This window comes from Pseudonaja textilis, chromosome 2 (genome assembly GCF_049901715.1).
Source record: "Pseudonaja textilis isolate UNSWEBS1 chromosome 2, rPseTex1.2, whole genome shotgun sequence".
Classification (NCBI taxonomy): Eukaryota; Metazoa; Chordata; class Lepidosauria; order Squamata; family Elapidae; genus Pseudonaja; species Pseudonaja textilis.
The window spans coordinates 51,706,447-51,729,536 of NC_141991.1; the positions used below are offsets into that span (position 1 = coordinate 51,706,447).

Here is a 23,090-nt window from a genome sequence, read left to right on the forward strand (position 1 = left end):
ATAAGAAAATATTTAACATCTGTTTGAAATGTAAAGGTAAGCTACATTTTTCTCAGTTTAGTTCTATTAGCAACTACAACCTTTCTAGTTGGTAGGAAAAGTAGCAAAGTATTTTTTAAGTTGATGAATGCTGTAAAGTTAGTCCTAGGCCTAGACTAACTACTGTAATTAACTCTGGAATTACAGTGTAAGTCATTGCACTCATTAGTTAAGGCATTACCTGATGAGACACATTTTTTTACGGCTGTTCTTAAGAAAATCAATTTTCCCCAATGGATATTTCTACAAGAAACTGAAAGTAAATACTGGAAACTGACAAAAATATGTTGCAAATCATGGTCATATATGGCTGCAAGGTGCTCCAAACAGCTGTAAATGTGAGCCAGTTGCCTAGTGCCCCAAATGCAAACTATAACTGGGGGCAGCCATTTTAATTTCGGAAATGGGTTGTAAGTAGCTTTGAGGGGGGAGGGGAATCCATCATAACTTCAGAAACTCTTAGTCATGTTAAAGACTACCTGTATATTTGTCATCTCATATTTTGGGAATGGCCCCTCTTGCTGTTCATTCAGCTAATAGTTTGGACATATGCTGTGGCAGAGACAGGGAACTTCTGTCTCTCCAGATATTGTTGAACCAATACTGTTGACATCCTTCATTTTTGCCCATGCTAGGTATAATTAATATTTGAAGAGTCAAATCCCCAAATTCACTATTTCTAATAACAGAAATGTGCATCTTTTTACCTACTTTATATTTAAACATTTCAGATTGGCTAGGTTGCCAAGACTTGAACTGAACATCTAAAGAATGAACCTCTTTCTCCATTAAAAGAGTGATCTCAAACTATTGAGCCCATGAGAGCCTGCAGCCTTTCATGTCATTTGTCATATTTCACTGACACAAAGCAGGAAATATATAGCAGAGGTGGCTCAGTAGCTTGCTGAATCTGGCATAAAACTTTCTGGGCCATTGCCAATCCCTTTCCTACCCCATACTATCTGCTCTGGCTTGCCACCAAATTATGGTATCGGGCTTTTGAGTATGTAGAGGATTGAACACTCTGTATTAGTTAAACCGTCTGGTTCTGCTGTCCATCCCTTTCTCAACATCCATAATTACTGGGACAGGTGGAATTGGCTGGTGATTTTGTTAGATGGCTAGATATGTAAATATAGCCATCTATCAGAAATACTGAATTTCCAAGTTCGTTATCTCAAAATCTGTGGTTGCTTCCTCAAATGCTGCTTGATGGGTTTTGTACCTCACCTGAGAAGGGGAAAGATGGAAAGTATAAGCGGGGAAAGCCCAAGATCTTAGGGAAAAGGAATGGTCAATAGGTGCTATACTGTCCTTCTTCCTCTACAATCACCTAAATACACAATAAAACAGCAAAATGTTTACCTTGTTCTTGTTGTAGGTTGTTGCTGGCATAAATGGCAAAACACTTATCTTAAAACCTAGATAGGTAAGGATGACTTAAGCCTGGCTCACTCATGGGTGGTACATTGCAGAATAAGGAAGCTGCCAGGGTACATTTGTACCGTGGCTAGATAATAAGTTGGCTTTTTGACAAGATAAAGCAGCAGGAAAAGCATTTTGACAAGATAAAGCAGTATTTTCATTCTATATTTTCTTAGCTTTCACTAGATTTCCAATTATCAGTTTTATAATGCACTGATTAACTAAGACTAAACTTTACCTCCTAAACATTAAAAAAAAAGTATTCTTTTGTGTAGTTAGATGGGGGAGGGAACCTTTGAAGTAGGGAAAAGGTCAGTATCCTTCCACACCAGGATAGATAAGAAACAGATATAAGTTGTCAAAAAAAAAAGTTTTTTCAAAAGTCAAGACACAAATAATTAAGTTGTTTGGAATTACTAAAATTTATTTATTTATTGAACGTATTACTCTTGTAAAAGAGTATGGAGAACTGTAGCATGGAGAGGGGAAGGAGAACAACTTGAAAGGAGCCTATGCTTTCAGCTGGAAAATCTTTCATTTTGATCCAGGTGAGGAACGACGTGGAGAAAAAAACGCTATATACTCAAGCCGCTTCTCTGAAACCGACCTGCTGTCAGACTCGGGAGGCCTTACTGTTGCGAGCGATCACACCACCTCGGAGGGCTGGCCCGCCTAGTAATGTCACCCCGCACCTTTCTCCGCGCACTCCGTCCAGGAACTAAAAAGTGGGAGGAGAGGAACAAGACGCCTCCATCTAACTAATTTGGAGGGTCCTGGCAGTCCAACCCCCGCAGAAGCCCGCCTCCTTCTAGTGCCTGCCCGGTTGCTCTTTGGACTGGGCATATGCCCGACATCAGAGCCGAAAGTCGGCGCTCGAAAGTTTCCGCTCCTCCTCACGGCCGCACGAGGAGCCAGGTCCGTGGGAGTTTGGCGAGAGGAATGAAGCGAAGCTCCAGCACTCCCGGGAGACGCAGCGCCGCGCGCCAAGCTTAGCCCGTGTGAGTGGGTGAAGCAGCACGTGCCGGGTGGGCGGGGTTCCGTTGGCAGAGGACGTTGATTTTATGAGGCAGAGTTGTGATGGCGGGGGGAGGGGGAGAGAGAGAGAGAGAGAGAGAGAGAGAATGCTCGGCACGGCGGAGTGGGTTGGGTTGCCAGAGAAACGCGACCTCTTGTTGTCTCCGCCCCCGCCCCGCCACGCCTCCCGCTTCAAAGTCAGTAACCCGAGCTGGAACTTTCCGCGGAATTCAGCTGGCCTTGAAAAAGAAGCCGGTCTTCTTGTGCAACGAGTACATATCCCTCCCTCCACTGATTGAGGGAAAGGAAGGGCCGGCTTTCTTAGCCCGTGGAAACGGGAGCCTTTTGCCCTAGGGCTGAGCGAAGGAGGGTGGGCGATGTGAAAGAAGGTACCATCCTTTTGATTTCTGTGAAATCTGAAGCTTTAACCAAGAACCCTAACCAAGAATCCAAAGCTGTGTCATATTCGCGCCACCCTCGCTCCTTTCCTGAAAATCAATGAAAACTACCGTATTGTTTTGCATGAAATTAATCTCGGTTCTGCATTTCATGAAATGGGACTTGAAGCAGGACTTTAAATGTGCGTGGTCAATGTTTGAAACTTCACTATTTAAAGGGGAGTGAAATCTCAGAAGAAGTGCACTTTACTGTATTGGACAAGGTATATATAGTGAGAGACAGGTTTAAATTCCCCCTTGATCAAGGAGATCATTCTCACACTATTAATTCACCCCATCGGGTTGGCAAGAAGATAAAATGAGGGGATACAGCATACCTTCTGCCTTGCGACCCCAGAGCTCAGGGCGGTAAATAAAAAAACCCCAGTAGCTTCTGGCTCAAGGTGGAAAACCTACACAAACCTACTGCTTTGCATAGCCTGAGGACTAGGATCATTGTGTGGAGTGACCTTTCTCCAAAGTCATCATATGGACACTTGAATCCATATTGGATTTAATTTGATTTAATGCATGTTTCTGAATACATATCAGGAGGATCAGTGCCCAAAAGGGGGGGGGTAGGAGAAGAAAGGGGGCATGCATAAGCGCACCAACGTGCCTACAGTCCCTGTCTTATTGTTTCTTTTATTTATTTTTTATTTTTCTTCTATGTATCCATGTATTCATAACTATGTTTTTTACTTATACCTATTATCTTGTAAGCAATTGACAAAAATAAATAAAAGAAGTGGGCTGGTTTAAAAGTGAATGGGGAAAAAAAAACCAAAATACCTAAATCAAACTTAGTTTTGTCTTTTTGAAAGAACTCATACCAACCTACCTTGGACATTTCCATTCTCCTGATACCCCACAGTTCTCCAGAAGGTCTATAAAAAGAGAAATACAACTAGTGAATAAGAGGTAATGTTGAAAGTGGTTTTGCTTTTGAGAAATACAAAGTAATAGATGAGTTTTGCCACAATTCGATGAAATGTGAGTGAGGAACTACAAAGTATTTTGTTTAACAATCCATTAAGTGAGAAAATTTTTCAGTGGGAGTAAAAGTTTCAAAATAACCTAACACTAACCTAACAGTTTTTTCCCAAAAGCCATCACTTTGGTAAACAAATAATTCCCTCAACCCTGTCCAACTATTACAAAGTCTGCACTACTATTACTTTTAAATTTTCTCATCACTCCTTATCACCCATCCCCTCCCACTTGTGACTGTATGACTGTAACTTTGTCACTTGTATACTTAAGATTTATATTGACTGTTTCCGAGTATGACTGATTGCTTATTGTACCCTATGACTATCATTAAGTGTCATACCTTACGATTCTCGACTCCTGATGAATGTATCTTTTCTTTTATGTATACTGAGAGTATTTACACCAAGACAAATTCCTTGTGTGTCCAATCACACTTGGCCAATAAAGTATTCTATTCTATTCCAACCATTAAAAGAAATTCAAATTTTATGTCTTTTATCCTGCCTCTCCCAATATTTCAATTTTTGTGCTTAAAATGTATGATTTAAGCCATTTTAAATGATACAGTGACTTAAATACAATTTTATATCGTACATTACTATATATTCTTTTTGTGTTACATTTCATTTTATTAACATCATTTTTCCCTTTTTAGGTCAGAATATTTGGACCCATATTGACTACATCTGAAATAACACAGGAAATAATGTCTTTCTTAATCAAAGGTGCTCAAAAGCATGGCTTTATTTGTCAAACCCACAAAGAATTATTCAAAAGATGTATACTGAAGAGTTCAAAAGCTTTTAATGGACAAAAGATGAGATCTTCACAACCATCCTCTCCAGTTAATTCTAAAAATATGGACTCTTTCAATTATATAATAGTCGGAGCTGGGTCTGCAGGATGTGTTTTAGCCAACCGATTGACTGAAGATCCTCACAACACTGTGAAGCTACTTGAAGCAGGTCCAAAAGATACTGTTTTAGGTAGCAAACAATTATTGTGGAAGATTCATATGCCTGCTGCTTTAACTTACAATCTCTGTGATGAGAAATATAACTGGTACTACCATACAACACCACAAAAACACATGGATAATCGGATCCTGTATTGGCCGAGAGGACGAGTCTGGGGTGGTTCCTCATCCCTCAATGCCATGGTGTACATTCGAGGCCATGCAGAAGATTATAACAGGTGGAGCAAAGAAGGGGCTGTTGGATGGGACTATGAGTTCTGTTTGCCGTATTTTAAGAAAGCACAAACTCATGAGTTGGGGGCTGATCTTTATCGAGGAGGGGACGGCCCACTTCATGTGTCAAGGGGAAAAACAAAAAACCCTCTTCATTGTGCATTCCTGGATGCAGCTCAGCAAGCTGGGTACCCTTTCACAGACGATATGAACGGTTTTCAACAAGAAGGCTTTGGCTGGATGGATATGACCATATATAAAGGTTAGCTTTGACATGTTCAATTTAGAAGCCATGTTCTGCAGTAGCCATGCACACTAGTCATTGTAAATTCTTACAATGGTTTGGAAACTTTTTCATAATAAAAAAAAGCCCATAATTGCTGATGTTTTCTTTTAAGGGCCTAATAACGTGAGTTGAGAAAGAGTTTGGACTAGACCAGAGGTGTGAAACTTTGGGGGAGGGACAAGGGTTATTCCTGGTATTTGAGTGGAATATTGAGGGCTGTATATCAAACCTAAATTTCATTTAATTTTTAAATTTAAATGACATTAGGTAATTGAACTAACACTCCCAAAATGTTTAATAATACAAATAATCCTCAATTTACAATGACAATTGAGACCAGAATTTCTGTTGCTAAGCAAGTTGGTTGTTAAATGAATCACACTCAATTTCACAACCTTTTTTTGTGCTATTGTTGTGAAGTGAATCACTGCTGTTGCATATTTTTATATATATCATATTTAGAGATGGCCTATTGCCATCATAGAATGACTCCAAGTCAGGGGTCTTCAAACTTCACAGCTTTAAGGCTGGTGGACTTCAACTCCCAGGATTCCTCCTCCAGTCATGTTAGCTCAGAAATTCTGGGAGTTGAAGTCCACAAGTCTTAAACTTGCCAAGTTTGAAGATCCTTGCTCTAAGTGAGTAAATGGTCATTAAGCAAATACAGCTTCCCCCATTGACTTTGCTTGTGGAAGCCAGCAAGGAAAGTTGCAAATTGTGATTACATGGTTGTGGGACACAGAAATGGTTATATTAAATATATATATGCCATTTGCCAAGCACCTAATTTTGATAATGTAATTGTGGGGATGCTGAGACAGGGGTGTGAGTCAATCTTTTCAGTGCCATTGTAACTTTGAATGACCCAAAAACAAATCTTGTGAATCGAGGGCTATCCATATTAAGATTTTGTAAATAATTTTATTTAATAGAAAAATGAGAAACTTTCTAAATTTAATTATTAGTGTGAATTTATCAGTGAAAAGTCAACACAGCGACTGATATATTTATTCCTGGTCTGAGGGTTGATAGCATCAGCCACAGTTTCTCCTCAGCATAGATTGTTTTGGACTATTAAAGTAGCAGCTTCCAGAGAAATGTGTCAAAACAGGCAACAGGACAGAGGTGATGTTGTGATGCAAGCCTGTCCCTTTATAAACGCATATGTGACATTGACACATATACAAAAGGAGTACTGTGTGCATCCTAAAGCTATTTCCCCATTTTTGCCTGTTTTGACACTTTCCGCAGAAACTGCTCAATTCAAGTTAACTCTTCATTTCAAAGTACAACTGTGAATAAAATAAAACAATTATAGCATAAACCTTATACCAAGTAACAATGGATTTTAAATATTCATTATGGAAGAACTTACTTTGTAGGATACATCATAAAATTAACGTTTCTGATAAGTTTATCTGTCTTGTAAAATGCTCTGGACAAAAATCAAAGTTGAAGTATTCCTCCTACCAGCATAGTGCCTATACATATACCTAACAAAATTTCCACAAGGAAATGCTTAATCTTGATAAATCAATATGAACATGGGATTAAATTAACTTATTTATGTTTTCAGTTTATATAGTTTTTATTTTTTATTGTAAGCCGCCCAGAATTAGCCTGAGGTAAGATGAGTGGCCTATTCATTTTATAAATAAATAAATTATAAATTCATAGCCAGTATTAACTTTATTCATTTGCTGGTTCACTGGAAATGTTTATTTTGGCTGACAGCTCAGTTTCTTTCCACGTTAAATACACAGTAGAACACAACTGAATGATAGCACATTAACCATCTGGTTTTCGTTTAACTTGTTTCTTTTTTAAAGGTTGTGTGGAAAGGTAGATACTTCTTTTGCCAAGGCAAGAGGTTTGGCATACAAATCCAGAACTGAGACTTAAAACTGTTTTTGCTTGATCCTTAGATAATTGTAATTGTCTACAATGCAGCTGTTAAAATTGAAATAGATGCTAGAATATAGCAACAATGTAGATTTAGGACCAGTACTGCGGGCCAGACTTAAAGATTTTGTAGGCATTTGACACTCATTGTTTATGGGAAAAGTTAAACAAAATTATAACAGTCTGTCACACCTGCCACAAACTTAAACCTCTAAATAGAAACAACCCTTGGCTCAATTTGTTGAGAAAGGTATAGTTTTATTAGAAATCTAGTGCACTGCAATAGTGCATAGCCAGAATTGTGCGAATAGCACGCCAAAATCCCTAAGTTCCACTTTTCCCTCCCTTAGCTATGTCCAGTCACTGCTCCCCCAATGACCAATCAGGCTCAAGCAAGATGTTTTCAGAATGGTCACTTCCAAGGTAGGTTGGTACGTAGCTGTGATTTTTTTTTCCCAGCCAGGTGACCCTGAAACACTGTTTTGGGGAGATAAAGCAAGCAGTGTTGGAGGAGGAATGCAACAGTTACTCTCACTTTCACCAAGCAGCCTTTACTTTCACTTTCCCCAAACATTCCCCCTTTGCCCCCCATCCATATAGTCATGGCAGACTGTCACCGCATGGTATCGAAGCACAAGAGAGCATGAGGTGGCAGCTGACACAGTCCCTTATGCATTTGGATTGATTTTAAGACCACTATAATCACTTTGGTAGATTTTTTGCTGAGAGCTGAATGGGTTGAGTGCCCTACTCTCTTGAAACCTCTTGCTGGCATTTAATCCCATGCTATCCTTATGGACTCTCCAATAGAGTTGAACTTTAGTGGCATTATTCAAGGTGATTCCAGACTTTCTCAGTGTAAAAGCCAAAGGGAGATTGTTTAGTACAAGCAATACGGTGTTCTATATGGCTCTGTCTGGGCCTTTTTCATTTATTTAATATTCTGTATGAATTGCTAGGATGAATTCATCCAGAATTTTAGAAAGAGGCACCATCAGTATCACATCTGATACTGTATAGTAATCTGAGTGCAAGGAACTTCTAGATGTGCTCAAACATCTTCCTCAATATCAAGTTAGAGAAGTAAATGGAATCTAAATCAAGGCAATGTTAAACCAGTCAATCAACTGAAGAGGTAGATTGAAATTTGGGGATTGTATTGGTTTTGTATGCCCTGGTTTGAAGTTCAATGTTACCGGAGAAGAAGCTTCACAAAATTAGGTTAACAACTCTTAATGCCTTTTTGGCAATGTTGTTACAGTAAGCTCTGGGGCTTAGGTCTTTTGAAATGAGTACCCCTAGGTCCTTGACAGAGTGAGGGCTGTCTATGAGATTGTATCCTCCCAGTTTGTATTTAGTGTTCTGATTTTTGTTGCCAATGTGTAAGACAGAGCATTTGTTGGTTGAGATTTGGAGTTGCCAATTGTTTGACCATTCTGACACATAGTCAAGGTCGCTTTATAGGACAGCAGCATTGTCAGTGATGTTAAATAGTTTTACGTCATCAGCGAAGAGGACACAGTTGCTTTTAATATGATCGCAGAGGTCATTTATGTAAATTAGAAAGAGAGTGGGTTCTAGAACTCTGCCTTGGAGGATACCGCTGTTAACTAGAACTGGGTTTGATAGGGCATTCCTTATTTTGACTACTTGTTGCCTATTTGACAGAATTTGCAGCTATCCATTTGTGTAGTGATCCAGAAATGCCGTAAGAGCAGTTTTAACAGTAGTTTGTCATGTACTACTGAATCAAAGGCTTTGCAGAAGTCTATGTAAATTGTGTCTATTGCTTTACTCTGGTCGAGTTGTGTAGTTCAAATGTTTTTGCAGTGTAGGAGTTGTAGATTACAGGACAAAGTTTCCCTGAAACCAAACTGTTAGAGAGTAGGTTGTTTGTCTCCAAGCGGAGGGTAATGGATTAGTTGATGATTGATTCCATGACTTTAAAGGCAGGTGACACAACATAATGAAATTGGTCTGTCATTTTCAACTAGGCTGGGGGTCTCCCTTTTTGAAGATAGGAATGACTATGTCTAATGACCATAGGTCGAACAAAGTGCTAGATCTAAAAGATATCTCGTAGATTGTGCTTAGTAGTTCAACTATGGCAGTGGAAAGCTTTTTTAAGAAGTAGGCACATAATCCACCAGGGCCAATAGATAGAGACGGTTTTAGTTTGTGTAGTGCCTTTTCAATGTTATCTTCTGTAAAATCAATATGTAGTAGATCATTGCAATTAGTTGTGGTACGATTAGGAAATGTGGGGCATGAGCCATTGCTGTTGACAAAGACAGAAATATTGTTTTAGCATTTTTGTCTTTTTAAAACAAATATGTGTTATTGCTCTGCCTTGATGAATGTTGTTGTGGACTACAGTAATTACTTTAAAAAATGTTAATATATAATCACAGTAGAACAGATAAAATTATTTTGGTATTTATTTTATTCATTAAAAATTTAAAACCAGATTTTCCCAGAGCAGTTTACCATACTGAGATATCATACATTATATGTATTGGTTACTGTTACAATAAAAACATGTATTTTGTAGGCAAAAGGTGGAATACAGCTAGTGCGTATCTTCGTCCTGCTTTATCACGTCCAAACCTGTCTGCAGAAGTCAGTACACTTGTTACCAAAGTTTTATTTAAGGGGACCAAAGCAATTGGTATTGAGTATATTAAAAATGGAGAAAAGAAAAAGGTAAGGATGTACAGTATTCTTTCTTTCATTCTGAAAAGAAAATCAACTAGCAATCAACTTGTACTAACTTTGCATTTCTGGCTCTACAATTGGAGTTGTAGTAAAGCTTCTTTTCTTGTTGAAATAAGAGCAAAATACAACTGACACTTCAAATCCATCTCACATATTAATCTCAATAAAGCACTGCAGTAACCTGATCAAAATATAATGGGTACCACTCCATTCTGCAGATGGGGTTAATTTCAGTTTCCCCTTTATGTTGGCTTTTAAGTTAGTAGAGTTTCCCCCTCCCTGCCCATAACTTCTAGAAATGAAATCCATACTGGTTTGAAAATAGGTATTTCTTTCGTTGAGGGTCCTATCATTCTAATATTTTAGAGAGAGAGAGAGAGAGAAATCTGTATTTACTAAGTTCTAATACTTTCCTTCAAACGTCTGAGTAATTTTTTAAATACTTCTTGTGACATGTGAACCAAACTAGAGCATATGAGAAGGAGGAACCAAAAGCAAGGAAAAAATCAAGAATAGAAACAAAAACAATTAGCCATTGTAAGAATCACAACAAAATTTACTGTTATTTAATGGACTCATAAACCAGATGACAAAGAACAAATACTATGGTAACCAGCATAACACTACCAATAGCACTTAGACTTATATACCGCTTCACAGTACTTTACAGCCTTCTAACCGGTTTACAGTATCAAGATATTGCCCCCAATAATCTGGCTCCTCATTTTACATTGGAAGGATGGAAGGCTGGGTCAACTTTGAGCCCATCAGCATCAAACTCCAGACTGAGGGCAGAGTTTGCATTCTAACCATTGCGCCACCAGGACTCTGTAAATGCAATTACATGATCAACAGATTTGACAATTTTAATGAATCTTCAGGTTTTTTTCCTTTGATAATTGACATTTTGCTATCTTGAACTGCCCTACTGTTTTGAATGCCCTTTCACTACATTAAGTTGGAGCTTTCATAGATACTTTAACATGTTTTGAGTTATTTTATTTAGTGATATCAGCAACTCTGGATGCAATTCTTTCACCTCTGGGTCCAGCTCATTTATTAATAAGTTCAAATGCAATAGTTCCAGGCTTAAAATTAGAAAATCTTAATGGTAACTTCTTGTCAATTGTAAACATAGTTTATTCCTGCTCTTTCTTTAAATAAAAAAGGCAGCTCACAAGACAAATTGTTTTCCTATGCTATAATTGCAGTAGTATAAAATGTAGCGTGGAAGTTTTTGAAGAATGCATTACATTGTTAAAATTGTACTATGGAATTAGCCACACTATAAATGGATAAGTCTAGCTATATCTTTCAATGCTATATTGTTTTCAGTTGCACTGTTCCTTGTAGACCACTATTATTATTTCAGTGTTTAGCAGGAACTGTAATAAAATACACTAAAACTTAATAATTGTAAACTTTAAATTAGAAAGGATGATAACAGATGTCTGAAGGAAAAGCGATCATCTTTTTGGAATAACTCTTTTTCAGAGAAATAAAGGGTATCATTAGTCATTTGCAGATTTGTGCTGCCAGATGACTGACTATTCAATAGAAGAATGCGAGAACCCAGTATTTTTTTTTTGATCTTCAGAATGTTAATTCTTTTGGGTTGATGATATATGATACAATTATTCTTTTGATTGATGATACAAAGCAAACATTTATTTTAATGGGATTATTTGAGTAATGGGGGATACATTTTAGGGGGAAAAGAGGCATTTGAAAGGAGAACAATACATTGTTTGCACTAATAAAAGCCTTTGATTCAGTATTACGTTTTGAAGAATAATTTATGTTAACAAGGAGAAAAGTGTAGCAAATAAGTTTGGATGGAGAGGAAATATTAGCATTGCTTAAGAGGAAAGTTTACTTAAAAATATATGATAGAGCATATTTTAATAATTTCAAACTGTTGAAATTACAAAACTTCTAGATATAACACAAAGAGTATGAAAACTGCGGGCTACAAATCAATAACATTATTTTGTATTGACTTTATTCTATCAAAATTTAGTCTGCTTACATTGCTATTATTTTATTTCAGGTTTTTGCTAGTAAGGAAGTTATTTTAAGTGGTGGCGCCATAAATTCTCCACAGTTACTTATGCTATCTGGAGTTGGGAATGCGGATGATCTTAAAAAATTAGGAATCCCTGTTGTCTGCCATCTTTCAGGTGTGTATGATAGATTCAGTATAGCTCCATGTAAGGTTGTGTTGGATTTGAAAGTAAAAGGTGTTTGAGATGTTCACATAGCCTCTGCCAAGAACTCCTTAAGTCAGCATTGTCTTGTCTTAGGGTGATATGAATTCCCTTCTTAGTAGTCACATAATCCTAGGAACGGCCAATTTCATTTACAGAGTTGCAGACAAGTGCTGTGTAGGCACCCGCGGGCATTTGAAAGGCCTTTCTGCTTTTGAAACCAAAAGCTGTGCTGCATTCTCCCAATTCCATATACTGTATTTATAAGTATAGTTGTAAATATTTGTAGTGTATATATATATATATTAGACATTTCTTGTCATTTCTACTAGGAGTTGGCCAGAATCTCCAAGATCATTTGGAAGTGTACATACAGCATATGTGCACTCAACCTGTGACGCTGTATAAATCACAAAAGCCTCTTCAGATGATCAAAATTGGTCTTGAATGGTTCTGGAAATCCACAGGTATGATTTAGAGTTATATATCTTGTTCTGTTTACATTTGCTAGACATATAAAATCAGGTTTTAAAATAAAGCTTTAATGAACATGTCCATTCATAATTGTTTTTTCTTGTAGATGATTCATTTGACACATTTTCATTCCAGATAAGGAAATCAAGGGTTTTTCAGAATTTCAGACTATGTTTACAAGTAGCTTTGTTCCATTGGATTTTTTTTAAAAATGCATAGTTGTTAAATCTCTTGTAACAAACAGGAAGTTCCTGTTTCTAGAAATTCTTTAGAATTCTAAGATTTGTTGCAGCAAGACAAAGAATGGTTAGAATAGAAGCACAAATAGCTATTGTTACTGTTTTATAACAACACTGGTTTTCTTGTGTGCTGATCAATAATTCTTAATAAAGTACTGTCACTATTCCATGTTAATAACTTAACATTTTCAAGTGCAATAATTTTATGACAGCTATGGCAATTTAAAATAAATTAATATGAATGTATTATATATTTTAAAAATATTTTAAAATCATCAAATAATATATAAAAGCAATTATATCTGATTACAAAGTACATTTCATGTTATAAGTTCTAAGGTGAAAAGAAAACCTGTTTGAACTGTGAATGCTTTCATGATAAATAAGACATGCTCTTTATTTCATAAGGTATAATATGATTTGGGTTTGTTTTGAATTAACATATGTGACTCTTAACACTCTTGCTTCGTAAACCATATTTTGTGCTATCATGTTACTTATGACCGAGGCCACTGTGGCTTGTTCAACAAATTATGGCTTACAAGATGCATCATCTAACAAGTAACAGTCCCAAAAGCAGGCGATAATTATGCCCTGCAAACTAGACTCCAACCACAAAGGTAATGAGACTCAGACACAACTTTTACTGTGTATGATGAAAGTTTAAAACAGAATGTAATATAAAATACAGGGAATGTAAAATGATTTTTTGAAATCCTCATGCTTCCATTTTCATTAATTAAGTATCTGGTGTTTGGTGTTCCATCTTTCAGGAGAAGGAGCCACTGCCCATTTAGAAACTGGTGGATTTATAAGAAGTCGTCCGGGCATTTGTCACCCAGATATCCAATTCCACTTCCTCCCTTCTCAGGTGATTGACCATGGGCGAGTTGCTTCACAGTTGGAAGCTTATCAGGTGAGTAGTAATATGAATTACTGCATACAATGCCCACTGGACAGAAATATTTTCCTGGAATGTATTTGTTCATTTGTTTGTATAATTAAAGAACCATATTTGGAAATAATTCCCAGTCCCTTTGTTGGTGGGACAAAGGCTTAACCAGAGATGACGTAGGTTCTCTTTCAATTAGTATACAATGTAATTCATCCTATAACTCTAAGAAGACACCTTCCCATTGTAAAGGGTTTTGTGAATCTCTTGTGTTTGTTAATCAATATTAAACAAACTACCCTCATTTGAATATAAGAGCTCCAAATTAACACAAGATGTGACTGACTTCAAAGCCAGTGTGTAATGAAAGACATAGAAACCAAGCTTTGAAACCTGGAATAATTGTCTGAATCAACCATTGCAGTGTCTCAATAACCCACGAAACCCCAAATTTCTATGAATCCCGTTAGTTATTCTATAATGAACCCCTAAATGCCATATAACATGGATCTTTTTGGATTGTTACAGGTCCATGTTGGGCCTATGCGAAGTACCAGTGTAGGAAAGCTGAAGCTGAAGAGTTCAGACCCTACTGAGCATCCAATCCTTGAGCCTAATTATTTGTCAACAGGTAAATGCAGAATTATCTATATTCTAGTCTTTGTTTTTTTCCAGCTTGGAAATTAAGCTCACCTTCTATAGTTACCCTCACAATATAGACAATTACACCTTCTATAGACAATGGCATAGTGCAGTGGTTCCCAAAATGGGTGGTACCGCCCCCTGGGGGCAGTGGGATGCCTTAGGGGTGTGCTGAGAGGCAAGGGGGCTGGCAGGGGGGTGCTAAGAGGCAGCAGGGGGGCACTGGAGGTGAGCAGCGGGGCACAATTCAGGGGTGAGAAAAAATCCTGCCGCCACCGCGTTCAAGGCAACGTCCTGTAGGATCATCCCATTGACTTGCACGCTTTGGTGCAAGGAGCTCCGCCCCGAATGCAGCGTTGGGAATCAGAGAGCAAAGCCAGAGTGGCTTTGCTCTCCTTTTCAAACATCCCACTGCCACGTTCCACTCCATTGAGCCCCTTGCACCGGAGGCACCTGCCCAAGCAAGTCTGAACGGAACGGTGCACAAAATCAATGGGGTGAGCCTGAGAGAGGGAAAGAGAGAGGAAAGAGAGAGAGAGAGAAATGGAAGAAGAGAAAGAGAAAAGGGAAAGAAAGAAAAAGGGACAAAGAAAGGGGGGATGGAAGGAAGGGACAGAAAGAAAAAGAAATAAAGAAGGAGGGAGGGAGAAGAAAGATAATGAGATATCTATTCTAGTCCAATCACCTGTTCCAGCAGGGTTAGAAGGGAGTGTGTGTGTGTGTGTGTTCTCATAATTTACCAATACATTTTGGTTTTGATTTCTTCAGAATTGGCACTGTAATACATTGGGGAAAAGTAATTTTTTAGAGTGGAGATCTGGTCCAGTGGATCCTGTTTAAAGCCTCAACAAAATGTGAGAGCTTCCTGATAGTCTTGGCCATGTTTCATCCATAAAACCTTTAATTAATAGAAGCCAAAGATGTTTCAATGTGCTGGCAAAGATGCTGGCAAAGATGTTTCAGTGTGGAAAAGGGCCTCTTAACTAGGCCTCATTTCAATCTGATGCATCAGGTCTCTCTCTCTCTCTCTCTCTCTCCCTCTCTCACACCCTCCCCCCTCCATCCCTCCTCCTTTCTTTGTCCCTTTTTCTTTCCCTTTTCTCTTTCTTTTCTTCCTTCTCTCTTTCTCTCTTTTCTCTCTCTCTCTTTTCTTCTCCCAGGCTCACCCCATTGATTTGGTGCACCGCTCCGCTCGAACTTGCTTGGGCAGGTCCTTCCAGTGCAGCAGGCTCAATGGGGTGGACCTGCGGGGCCGGCACCTAGAACGCGGCAGTGCCGGCATGTTTGAAAAGTAGAGCAAAGCCACAGGTTGGTAATTTTTGCTGCGAAGAATCACAAAAGCTTCTGGGTTGTGCACAAGAAGGGACACACATGTCAATGCAATTCAGCAACATAAAATAAAGAAATACAAATAAATCAACAAGAATCGTCAAAGCATCTCTGATTAGATTTTATTCACTACTAGAATCTAATCAGAGATGCTTTGTTGATTCTAGTCCAATGACCTGCTCTAGCAGGGTTGGAAGGGAGTATGTGTGTGTGCATGGCTGTCAAAACTCCAAAAACAGGTCAAGTAGTTCTGGGGAAACCAGTCAAAAATTAGAACACTTGCTAAGCAACCAGCCATTAAGTGAGGACCACTTGTATCTGGTTTGCCAGTCACCAAACCACGCCCACCCAGTCACGTGACCAGCAAGCCATGCCACCAGTCACATGACCAGCAAGCCACGCACACCCAATCACGTTACCAGCAAACCACACCCTCAAATTAGGCCACACCCACAGAAATTTGAATCCTGCCCCTGGGTGGGGGGCATTGAGGATGAGTTTGTAGCACCAAGGGGGCAATGGACTGAAAAAGTTTGGGAACCACTGGCATAGTGCACTGGTAGTCTTATTTTGATGGCATTTCCTATTTCTTTGTATCTTCCTTCAGTCCCGAACTTTGTCAAACATGGAATAGTGACTGTATTATCTAGTAAAGGTTATCCTTTGCCATGTGTAAAATGAGTCCAAGTACTGTTTTCCCATTATATCTAAGTCTCCTGTTCTCTAAAAGTTTGTCAGGATTGTCAGACACAGTAATTCATCGAGTAGTATCCAGAAAGCGAGGCTTGTTTTTTGCTGCACCTGCCCTGGGGCATACAGACAGTCCTTGTTCAACAACTCATTTAGGGACAGCTTGCAATTACAGCAGTGATGAAAAAGTAACTTCACCTCCGGTCCTCACATTTACAAGCTTTTTATATGATTGTAAAGCAAAGGAAACCTCAAATAAGATCATAAGCACAATCCCAGTTTGACTTAACGACCGCTTCGCTTAATGAGTACATTGCTGATACCAATAAAGGAGTTTCTCAAGGACTACCTGTAAGCATCTCTCCAGAGATTCATACAGCCCTCCCATTTTAAGTGCCTTAAAAACGTAACTCTTCCCACCTACTTTGACTTACTATAAGGATCAGACCTCTTTTAAGATGGGGAAGGGGCTCAGGAGCAACTGGCCAGAGTTTCTCCTCTTAACTAGCCAGAACCTAAAGCAAATTTTTATTCTTGGATTCAGATTTTCATTTGTTTGGGGTTGAAATGCCAGTTATCGCAGTTTGGAAAGAAACAAATCAAGGACCAGGGGTTTTTAGCTCTGTTTTCATTAATGAAGAAATATGTTCTCTGTTTAGATCATGATTAATCAGGATTGCTAAGGCAGTGCACTTTGATGTGTTTGTTCAATCTTACTGAGCAATTTGGAAAAATGCTGGCTTATTTAATGTCCAAACAAGGTCAGAGACTTCATTATGCTGGAGTTTTCAGACATTCCAGTTTAACTGGATTTCCTTATGCAAAAAGTTGCATACTTAAGGCCAGCATCTCCTTTGTGCATGGAGGTCTAGTACACATGTGAGGAACCCCAATTTGTTTCTATGGAAGAAAAAAATGCACATCACAAGGCTGGGCATCTGAAATTGTTATGTTGAGCCATTATGACTTTAAGTCTTGCAGATATTTAAAAAATAAACGTTTTATGGCACATACTTTTGTGGATTGTAATCCATCAGTTGCATAAAATAAACTCTCACTGCATCTTCTTCATTTCATTTCATGTCATAACTTTAAAATTAAATAATTATTTCCTTTAACAGGGATCATTCACAAAACATTTATTGCAGAAATCCTTGCATAGCTGAGCTAATGAACAAAGATGGGATGATTAAAAGCTGTTGTCTACTCAAGGAAATAGAACTGAACCTTTTAATTATATTACAATAAAGCTATCCTTATAGGCTTTTGTGTAGTTGTTGCCATTCTGAATTTCATTTCTTCTTATCCTATTGTTGATACGCCAATTGTAGGGATGTGGGGATGTACCTGTGTGTGTGTAAATTTACATCAGAATGATATACATTTGAAATAATGTTGGTTATTTTTGCTACAACAAATCATTAGGACTTCCTTTTGGGAATAAAGAATTACCTGGATGAAGGATTAAATATCCAAAGAGCTATTTCAAAATTGCTATTCTGCTAAATGTTCTGTACAGGAAACCAATTTTCGTCATTTTATATTCAAAATTTTCTTTCTTTTATGGTGAATTGATACTAAAATACAAAAGCAACCTTACCTGCCTTTCCTGTATCTTAGGATGTGTCATTTTTACACTGAATTGTTGTCTGAAAAGAAAAGAATGTAGCATTAATATTCATGTTGGTTATACACAGAATCATTGTGGCTTTGTTTTCTTTTTTCTTTTAACAGAAATAGATGTCTGGGAGTTTCGCCAGTGTGTGAAATTAGCTAGGGAGATCTTTGCTCAGAAAGCATTTGAAGAATTCCGTGGACCTGAGATTCAACCAGGGGAACATATTCAGTCTGACAAAGAAATAGATGCTTTCATAAGACAAAAATCCGATAGTGCCTATCACCCTTCGTGCACTTGCAAAATGGGGCAGAATTCTGATCCTATGGCTGTGGTTAATCCTGAGACCAAAGTTATAGGCACAGAAAATTTAAGAGTAGTTGATGCCTCAATAATGCCCAGTATTGTTAGCGGGAATTTAAATGCCCCAACCATCATGATAGCAGAGAAGGCTGCTGATATTATCTTGGGATTACCACCGCTTCAAGACAAAAATGTTCCTGTATATAAACCCAAAACTCTGGAAACTCAGCGTTAACTTTTTGCTATGCCACCATACGAGAAGTTTGGCCTACTTTTCCTGTATAAAGTGTAGCATCACATGATATGTTTTTTCTATACCATTAAATCAAATCTACTTTCAATGTCAAGAAAAAAGATGTACAATAGAAATGATGCTTTACTTCAGTTAATATTGATTAATAATAGATGATTGGAAGCATCTGATTAACTTCAGAATTGTTATAAATAGACATTTGATGCATGCACAGTAAATTTTTGCTGAAGAATGGCAGTCAGATTCTGTACATTAGAACAAAACAGTGGAAGAAAAAATAACAAAAATAGAATGTAGTTTATGGCTTTTGATTTGATGGGCTAATTCATTTCATATTTTGATTGGAAACATCTGATTAACCACAGAATTGTTATAGATATTTGATGGTATGCGCAGTAAATTTTTACCACAGAATTGAAGTCAGATTCTGCACATTAATACAAAACAGTGGAAGGAAAAATAAATTTCATATTTTGCTTATTTTCCACATCCAGTCTAAAGATAAGGGAAAATAGAAATGTATTTTTTTTCTAGTATACAAGGCAGCATTTAATCTCAGAATGAAATAAAATTGTCATTCTAAATAGCTGAAGCAGAATTATGTTCAAGTTAGACCTCTTTGACCTATATTCTGTATCTTGTGCATTAGGGTCATTTTTTTTTCAATTGTCAATAAAGAATAGAAAAGGATGGAAGTCATACTAAAGTGATGCAATGATTTTAGTAGAAATAATCATGATTAAATTTTGCTGCTTCTGCTTTGCAAAAATATTTTATTTCTGGAATAAAAAATTCTAATTAATATAGTTATTGTGTTTAGCCTCAGGTTTTTTTTATTTTGTTTTGCTCTCTTTTACTATAGGCATTACTATAATTTATTTTGTCTTGTTTAGATACATTAAGAGAGTAATAAATGCCTTGTACTGAATTGGTCTCATTAAGCAAGATTGTTTGCCTCCTTAATTGAAAACTACCGGAAGTTGACTTTAATCAGCAGAACAACTGAGAAATGTTCTGTTAAAAATGGCTAATCAGCTAACCCATAGGAGGATGGATTTAGTAGTGAACTAACTCAGTTACACAGAAGGTTAAACTAATCAATGAGTTGTATTATAGGAACTTCTAAACTACATTTTTGTATGCGTAGGCCTCCAGAAAAAGAGAGAAAGAGCAATAAGATGGAATAAGATGGGTAGGTAGACTGAGACTGAAGAATTCTAATATGCAACTACCTACATGCATCAGGGCAAATATTATTTAAGAAGAGCTCATGGTTGTCCTGATCCAATGGAGGCATGAAAATTGAAATACTCCAGCATAAACAGCTGAGCGGATTCAAAATCCAACTCTGCAATTTCAGGAAGAGATTAGCCATGCAGCCTGGCAACAAGCATGATTCCCTATTTGTTTCTACAGCCTGATCTCCACACAGATACAATATCACCTTAGAGTGCCTTTGATTACCATCAAGGTTTCTATGAGTATCACAACCATCCTCCTTCCCTTTCCTTAGAATCATGAATAGTGAAGAACTCAGAATCTTGGAGAGCCTGTCTCTAAAAGGTCAGTTCACACAGCCAGGTTTCAGTAATGTGCACCAGCTTAGTTGTCCATCCACTGCCAGAATTTGAACGGCAAGCTCCATAATGTATAGCTTCCTTGACTTGACCTGAAACTACTACACTTTTCTTTTTCCTTTCCCCTCCAGTTACCTAAATGCCATCCTCCCTGCCTTTCAGCCAACCACAGACATTGTCTTAGACTTGGAGCTTATCTTTGCCCTGCTCCCCAAGAGTAACCTGCTTAAGTTTGATCTCAGTCAAATAACCCATTCTCCCTTCTCCATTCCTTCTAATTTTACCTGATCCAGTTTTTACCTCTCTCTGACGCGAGTTTAGAGGATCAATCCCAATTTCACTTTGGGGAAGAGGGCTATTGTCAGTCATTCCCTGCTTCTCATTCAGGGTAGCTCCTGTTACATCATCCCCAAGGGCTTCAACAGGGTTGAACAGGGCAAAACCCCCAAGGGTTTGACAGGGCAAAACCTGTCACTATTTTGTGGTCCTTCTATGGCTTGCTAAGACCCTGTACATTCCATCAACAGTCACATCGATCTACATTCAGCCTACCAAGCCCTTAGAATTCAAATCAAACACAAGCCAAACAGAAACAGTACTGACTCTCAACCAACCCATGCAAGCCCATTCCCATCCAGCCCTTTATCTCCCTCACCTAATGTAACAATCCCATCACAAGACTCTCACTAGTGACCCATATCTAACCCATCACAAAACCCACCACAACAGTGGTATTTTTTTACTTCTGGTTCTGTGGGTGTGGCTTATTTGGTGGGCATGGCTTAGGATCACGTGACTGGGTGGGCCTGGCTTGGTGGCTATGTGACCGGGGGTGGCCATGTGACTAGATGGGCGTGGCCTGGTGATCATGTGACTGGGTGGGTGTGGCCAACTCATTGTCACTCACGTCAAGGGGTGCCTCGCCTGGCCCCTCCCCTCCCAGCCATTCCTTGTCATACCCAGCCTCAACATATCTATAGTTCTGTAAAAATATTGTTCACCTGTTTTTGACTTTGAAGTCCACAAGTCTTAAACTTGCCAAGTTTGACTAGAAGATTACCTCCAAGATCCCTTCCAGCCCCAGATTGCTGTGCTGTTTCAAAGAGTCTTCTGAAGCCAGGGTTTGTGTCCTTCCTTCCTCTCCTTTTTTTTCTCTCTCCCCCACTCCTTCCTTCCATGTATCTATCCATCCACTCATCCATATAGCTTTCATTTTCTCCTCCCTCCCTTCCTCCCTCTTTCTTTCTTTGTCTCCCTTCCTTCTATCCCATTTTTGTCTATCCCTTTTCTTCCTTTCTCTCTTTCTTTCTTTCCCTTTTCTTTCTTTTCTTTCTTCTCTCTTCTCTTTCCCCCTCCCTCTTTCTCTCTTTCCCTCTCTCCCTCCCTCTCTCTTTCTCCCTCCCTCTCTCTTCCCCTCTCTCTTCCTCTCTCCTTTCCCTCTAGGAAAGGAGGCCCATCTGAAACACACACAGGCTTCCAAGTGCCCGGCAGAATCTCTCATTACAAGGGTTCATCCCAGCCAGCCTCCTGTCCTGCATTGCCTGAAAAATACTTCCTCCCCTCCCGCTTTTGGGGCTGGGAAATTCAAGCGAGGCGTGTGCTGCAGCCTCGCCCCCACCCCTACCAGCAGCTCTGGGCTAGGCAGCTTTCTCAACTGCCTGAATCCTTACCTTCCTTCCTTCCACACTGAAAAAAACACAGCACTTCTCCAACCCGCTGAGGCCGCCACTGCATTCTAGCCACCGGCCACGCAGGTCTACCCCATTGAGTCTGCTAGTGCAGCACTCCGACAGAGGTGGTTGAAAACAACTTTTTTCACTCCCAGCCACCCTTTTTTCAAAGCAACTGGATGGACGGCTGCTCCCTTCCTTCTCTGCCTGTTTGTTTTATATGGCTGAGGAGGAAGAGAGTAGTAAGTTGGATGGGAGAGGCTTCTGGCGCTGCAAAAGAGGTGGTTGGAAATGGCTTTTTTTCAGACCCAGCCACCCCTTTTTCAGCGCAACCAGATGGATGGCTGCTCCCTTCCTTCTCTGCCCATTTGTTCTATATGGCTGAGGAGGAAGAGAGTAGTCGGCCGTTTGGGAGAGGCTTCTGGCTAGAGGCGCATCCACCGGGAGAAGCATGCTCCAGATGGATAGGCAGGTGGGTGGATGTCCCAGGGCCGCTGCATATGCGCACTGCATATGTAGTGGCTGCACTCACAGTGCGCATGTGCAGCAGCTGCGGGACATCCGCCTGAGCTGCGCCCAGCCAACATGTGGTAGGGAAAGCTAGGAGAGTGACTGGGGCAAGTGAGCAACCGGGTAACCAGGTTGGGGGCATGGCCAGCCAGGGGTCACCACCGGTTCGGTGACCTACACCAAATCACTGCTACTGGTTCACCCGAGGCGGTGCGAACCAGTTGAATACTACCTCTGCACCACAAGACCTTCACTTAACACACTCACACCTGACCCATCACAAGACCCTGGTCTGATATGACCCTCACCTGATGTGATCACCATCACAGGACCTACTGACTATATAAAGCCCTTATAAACAGAACACTGACATCCCTTAAAGTCTGCTGAAGATGTTACCCAGCCTGATAATGAAAAGTTCAGAAACCAACCCACAAGCTCAGAGAACGAACCTCCACCCTCACCCTATACATTGCCCAGATTCACTAGTGAGATTTTCAGACCAGCTTTCATTGAGGCATCAAACACTTTTTGGCTGTCGATTCTGGAAAAATGAATTAATGCCTGCAGAATCCCATAGTTCAGACACAGAACTTTGGGGCCAAAAGAAATCACCAATCTTTAGAATTGCATATGTTGGTAAAAAGAGACAAAATATAATAACTTTATTACACAATTTTATTCTCAGT

At 39.1% G+C, this 23,090-nt stretch overlaps 1 protein-coding gene across 4 annotated transcripts; it reads left to right on the top strand.

Annotated features, from left to right (window-relative positions):
* The first annotated feature begins 2,012 nt into the window (after positions 1-2,012).
* CHDH (choline dehydrogenase) lies at positions 2,013-19,585 on the top strand. 4 transcript variants are annotated; one of them, XM_087923871.1, is made up of 9 exons: positions 2,303-2,462; positions 3,740-3,836; positions 4,564-5,359; positions 9,837-9,988; positions 12,051-12,180; positions 12,540-12,674; positions 13,694-13,836; positions 14,341-14,443; positions 18,208-19,585. In XM_087923871.1, exons 3-9 carry the CDS (start codon positions 4,615-4,617, stop codon positions 18,624-18,626), a joined length of 1,827 nt encoding a protein of 608 aa, XP_087779997.1. In that variant the 5' UTR covers positions 2,303-2,462; positions 3,740-3,836; positions 4,564-4,614; the 3' UTR covers positions 18,627-19,585. The 4 variants fall into 4 exon arrangements, with proteins under 4 accessions (XP_026579649.1, XP_087779997.1, XP_087779996.1 ...); XM_026723864.2 differs by lacking the exon at positions 3,740-3,836 and having other exon boundaries at positions 2,013-2,462; XM_087923870.1 differs by lacking the exons at positions 2,303-2,462; positions 3,740-3,836 and adding an exon at positions 2,689-2,867.
* Positions 19,586-23,090: the final 3,505 nt, after the last annotated feature.

Excerpts from the sequence above, each read along its gene's own strand:
- CHDH (XM_026723864.2), top strand. The coding sequence starts at position 4,615 with ATGTCTTTCTTAATCAAAGGTGCTCAAAAGCATGGCTTTATTTGTCAA. Across the intron at positions 12,181-12,539 it reads TGTTGTCTGCCATCTTTCAG|GAGTTGGCCAGAATCTCCAA; the intron begins GTGTGTATGATA and ends CATTTCTACTAG. Across the intron at positions 12,675-13,693 it reads ATGGTTCTGGAAATCCACAG|GAGAAGGAGCCACTGCCCAT; the intron begins GTATGATTTAGA and ends TCCATCTTTCAG.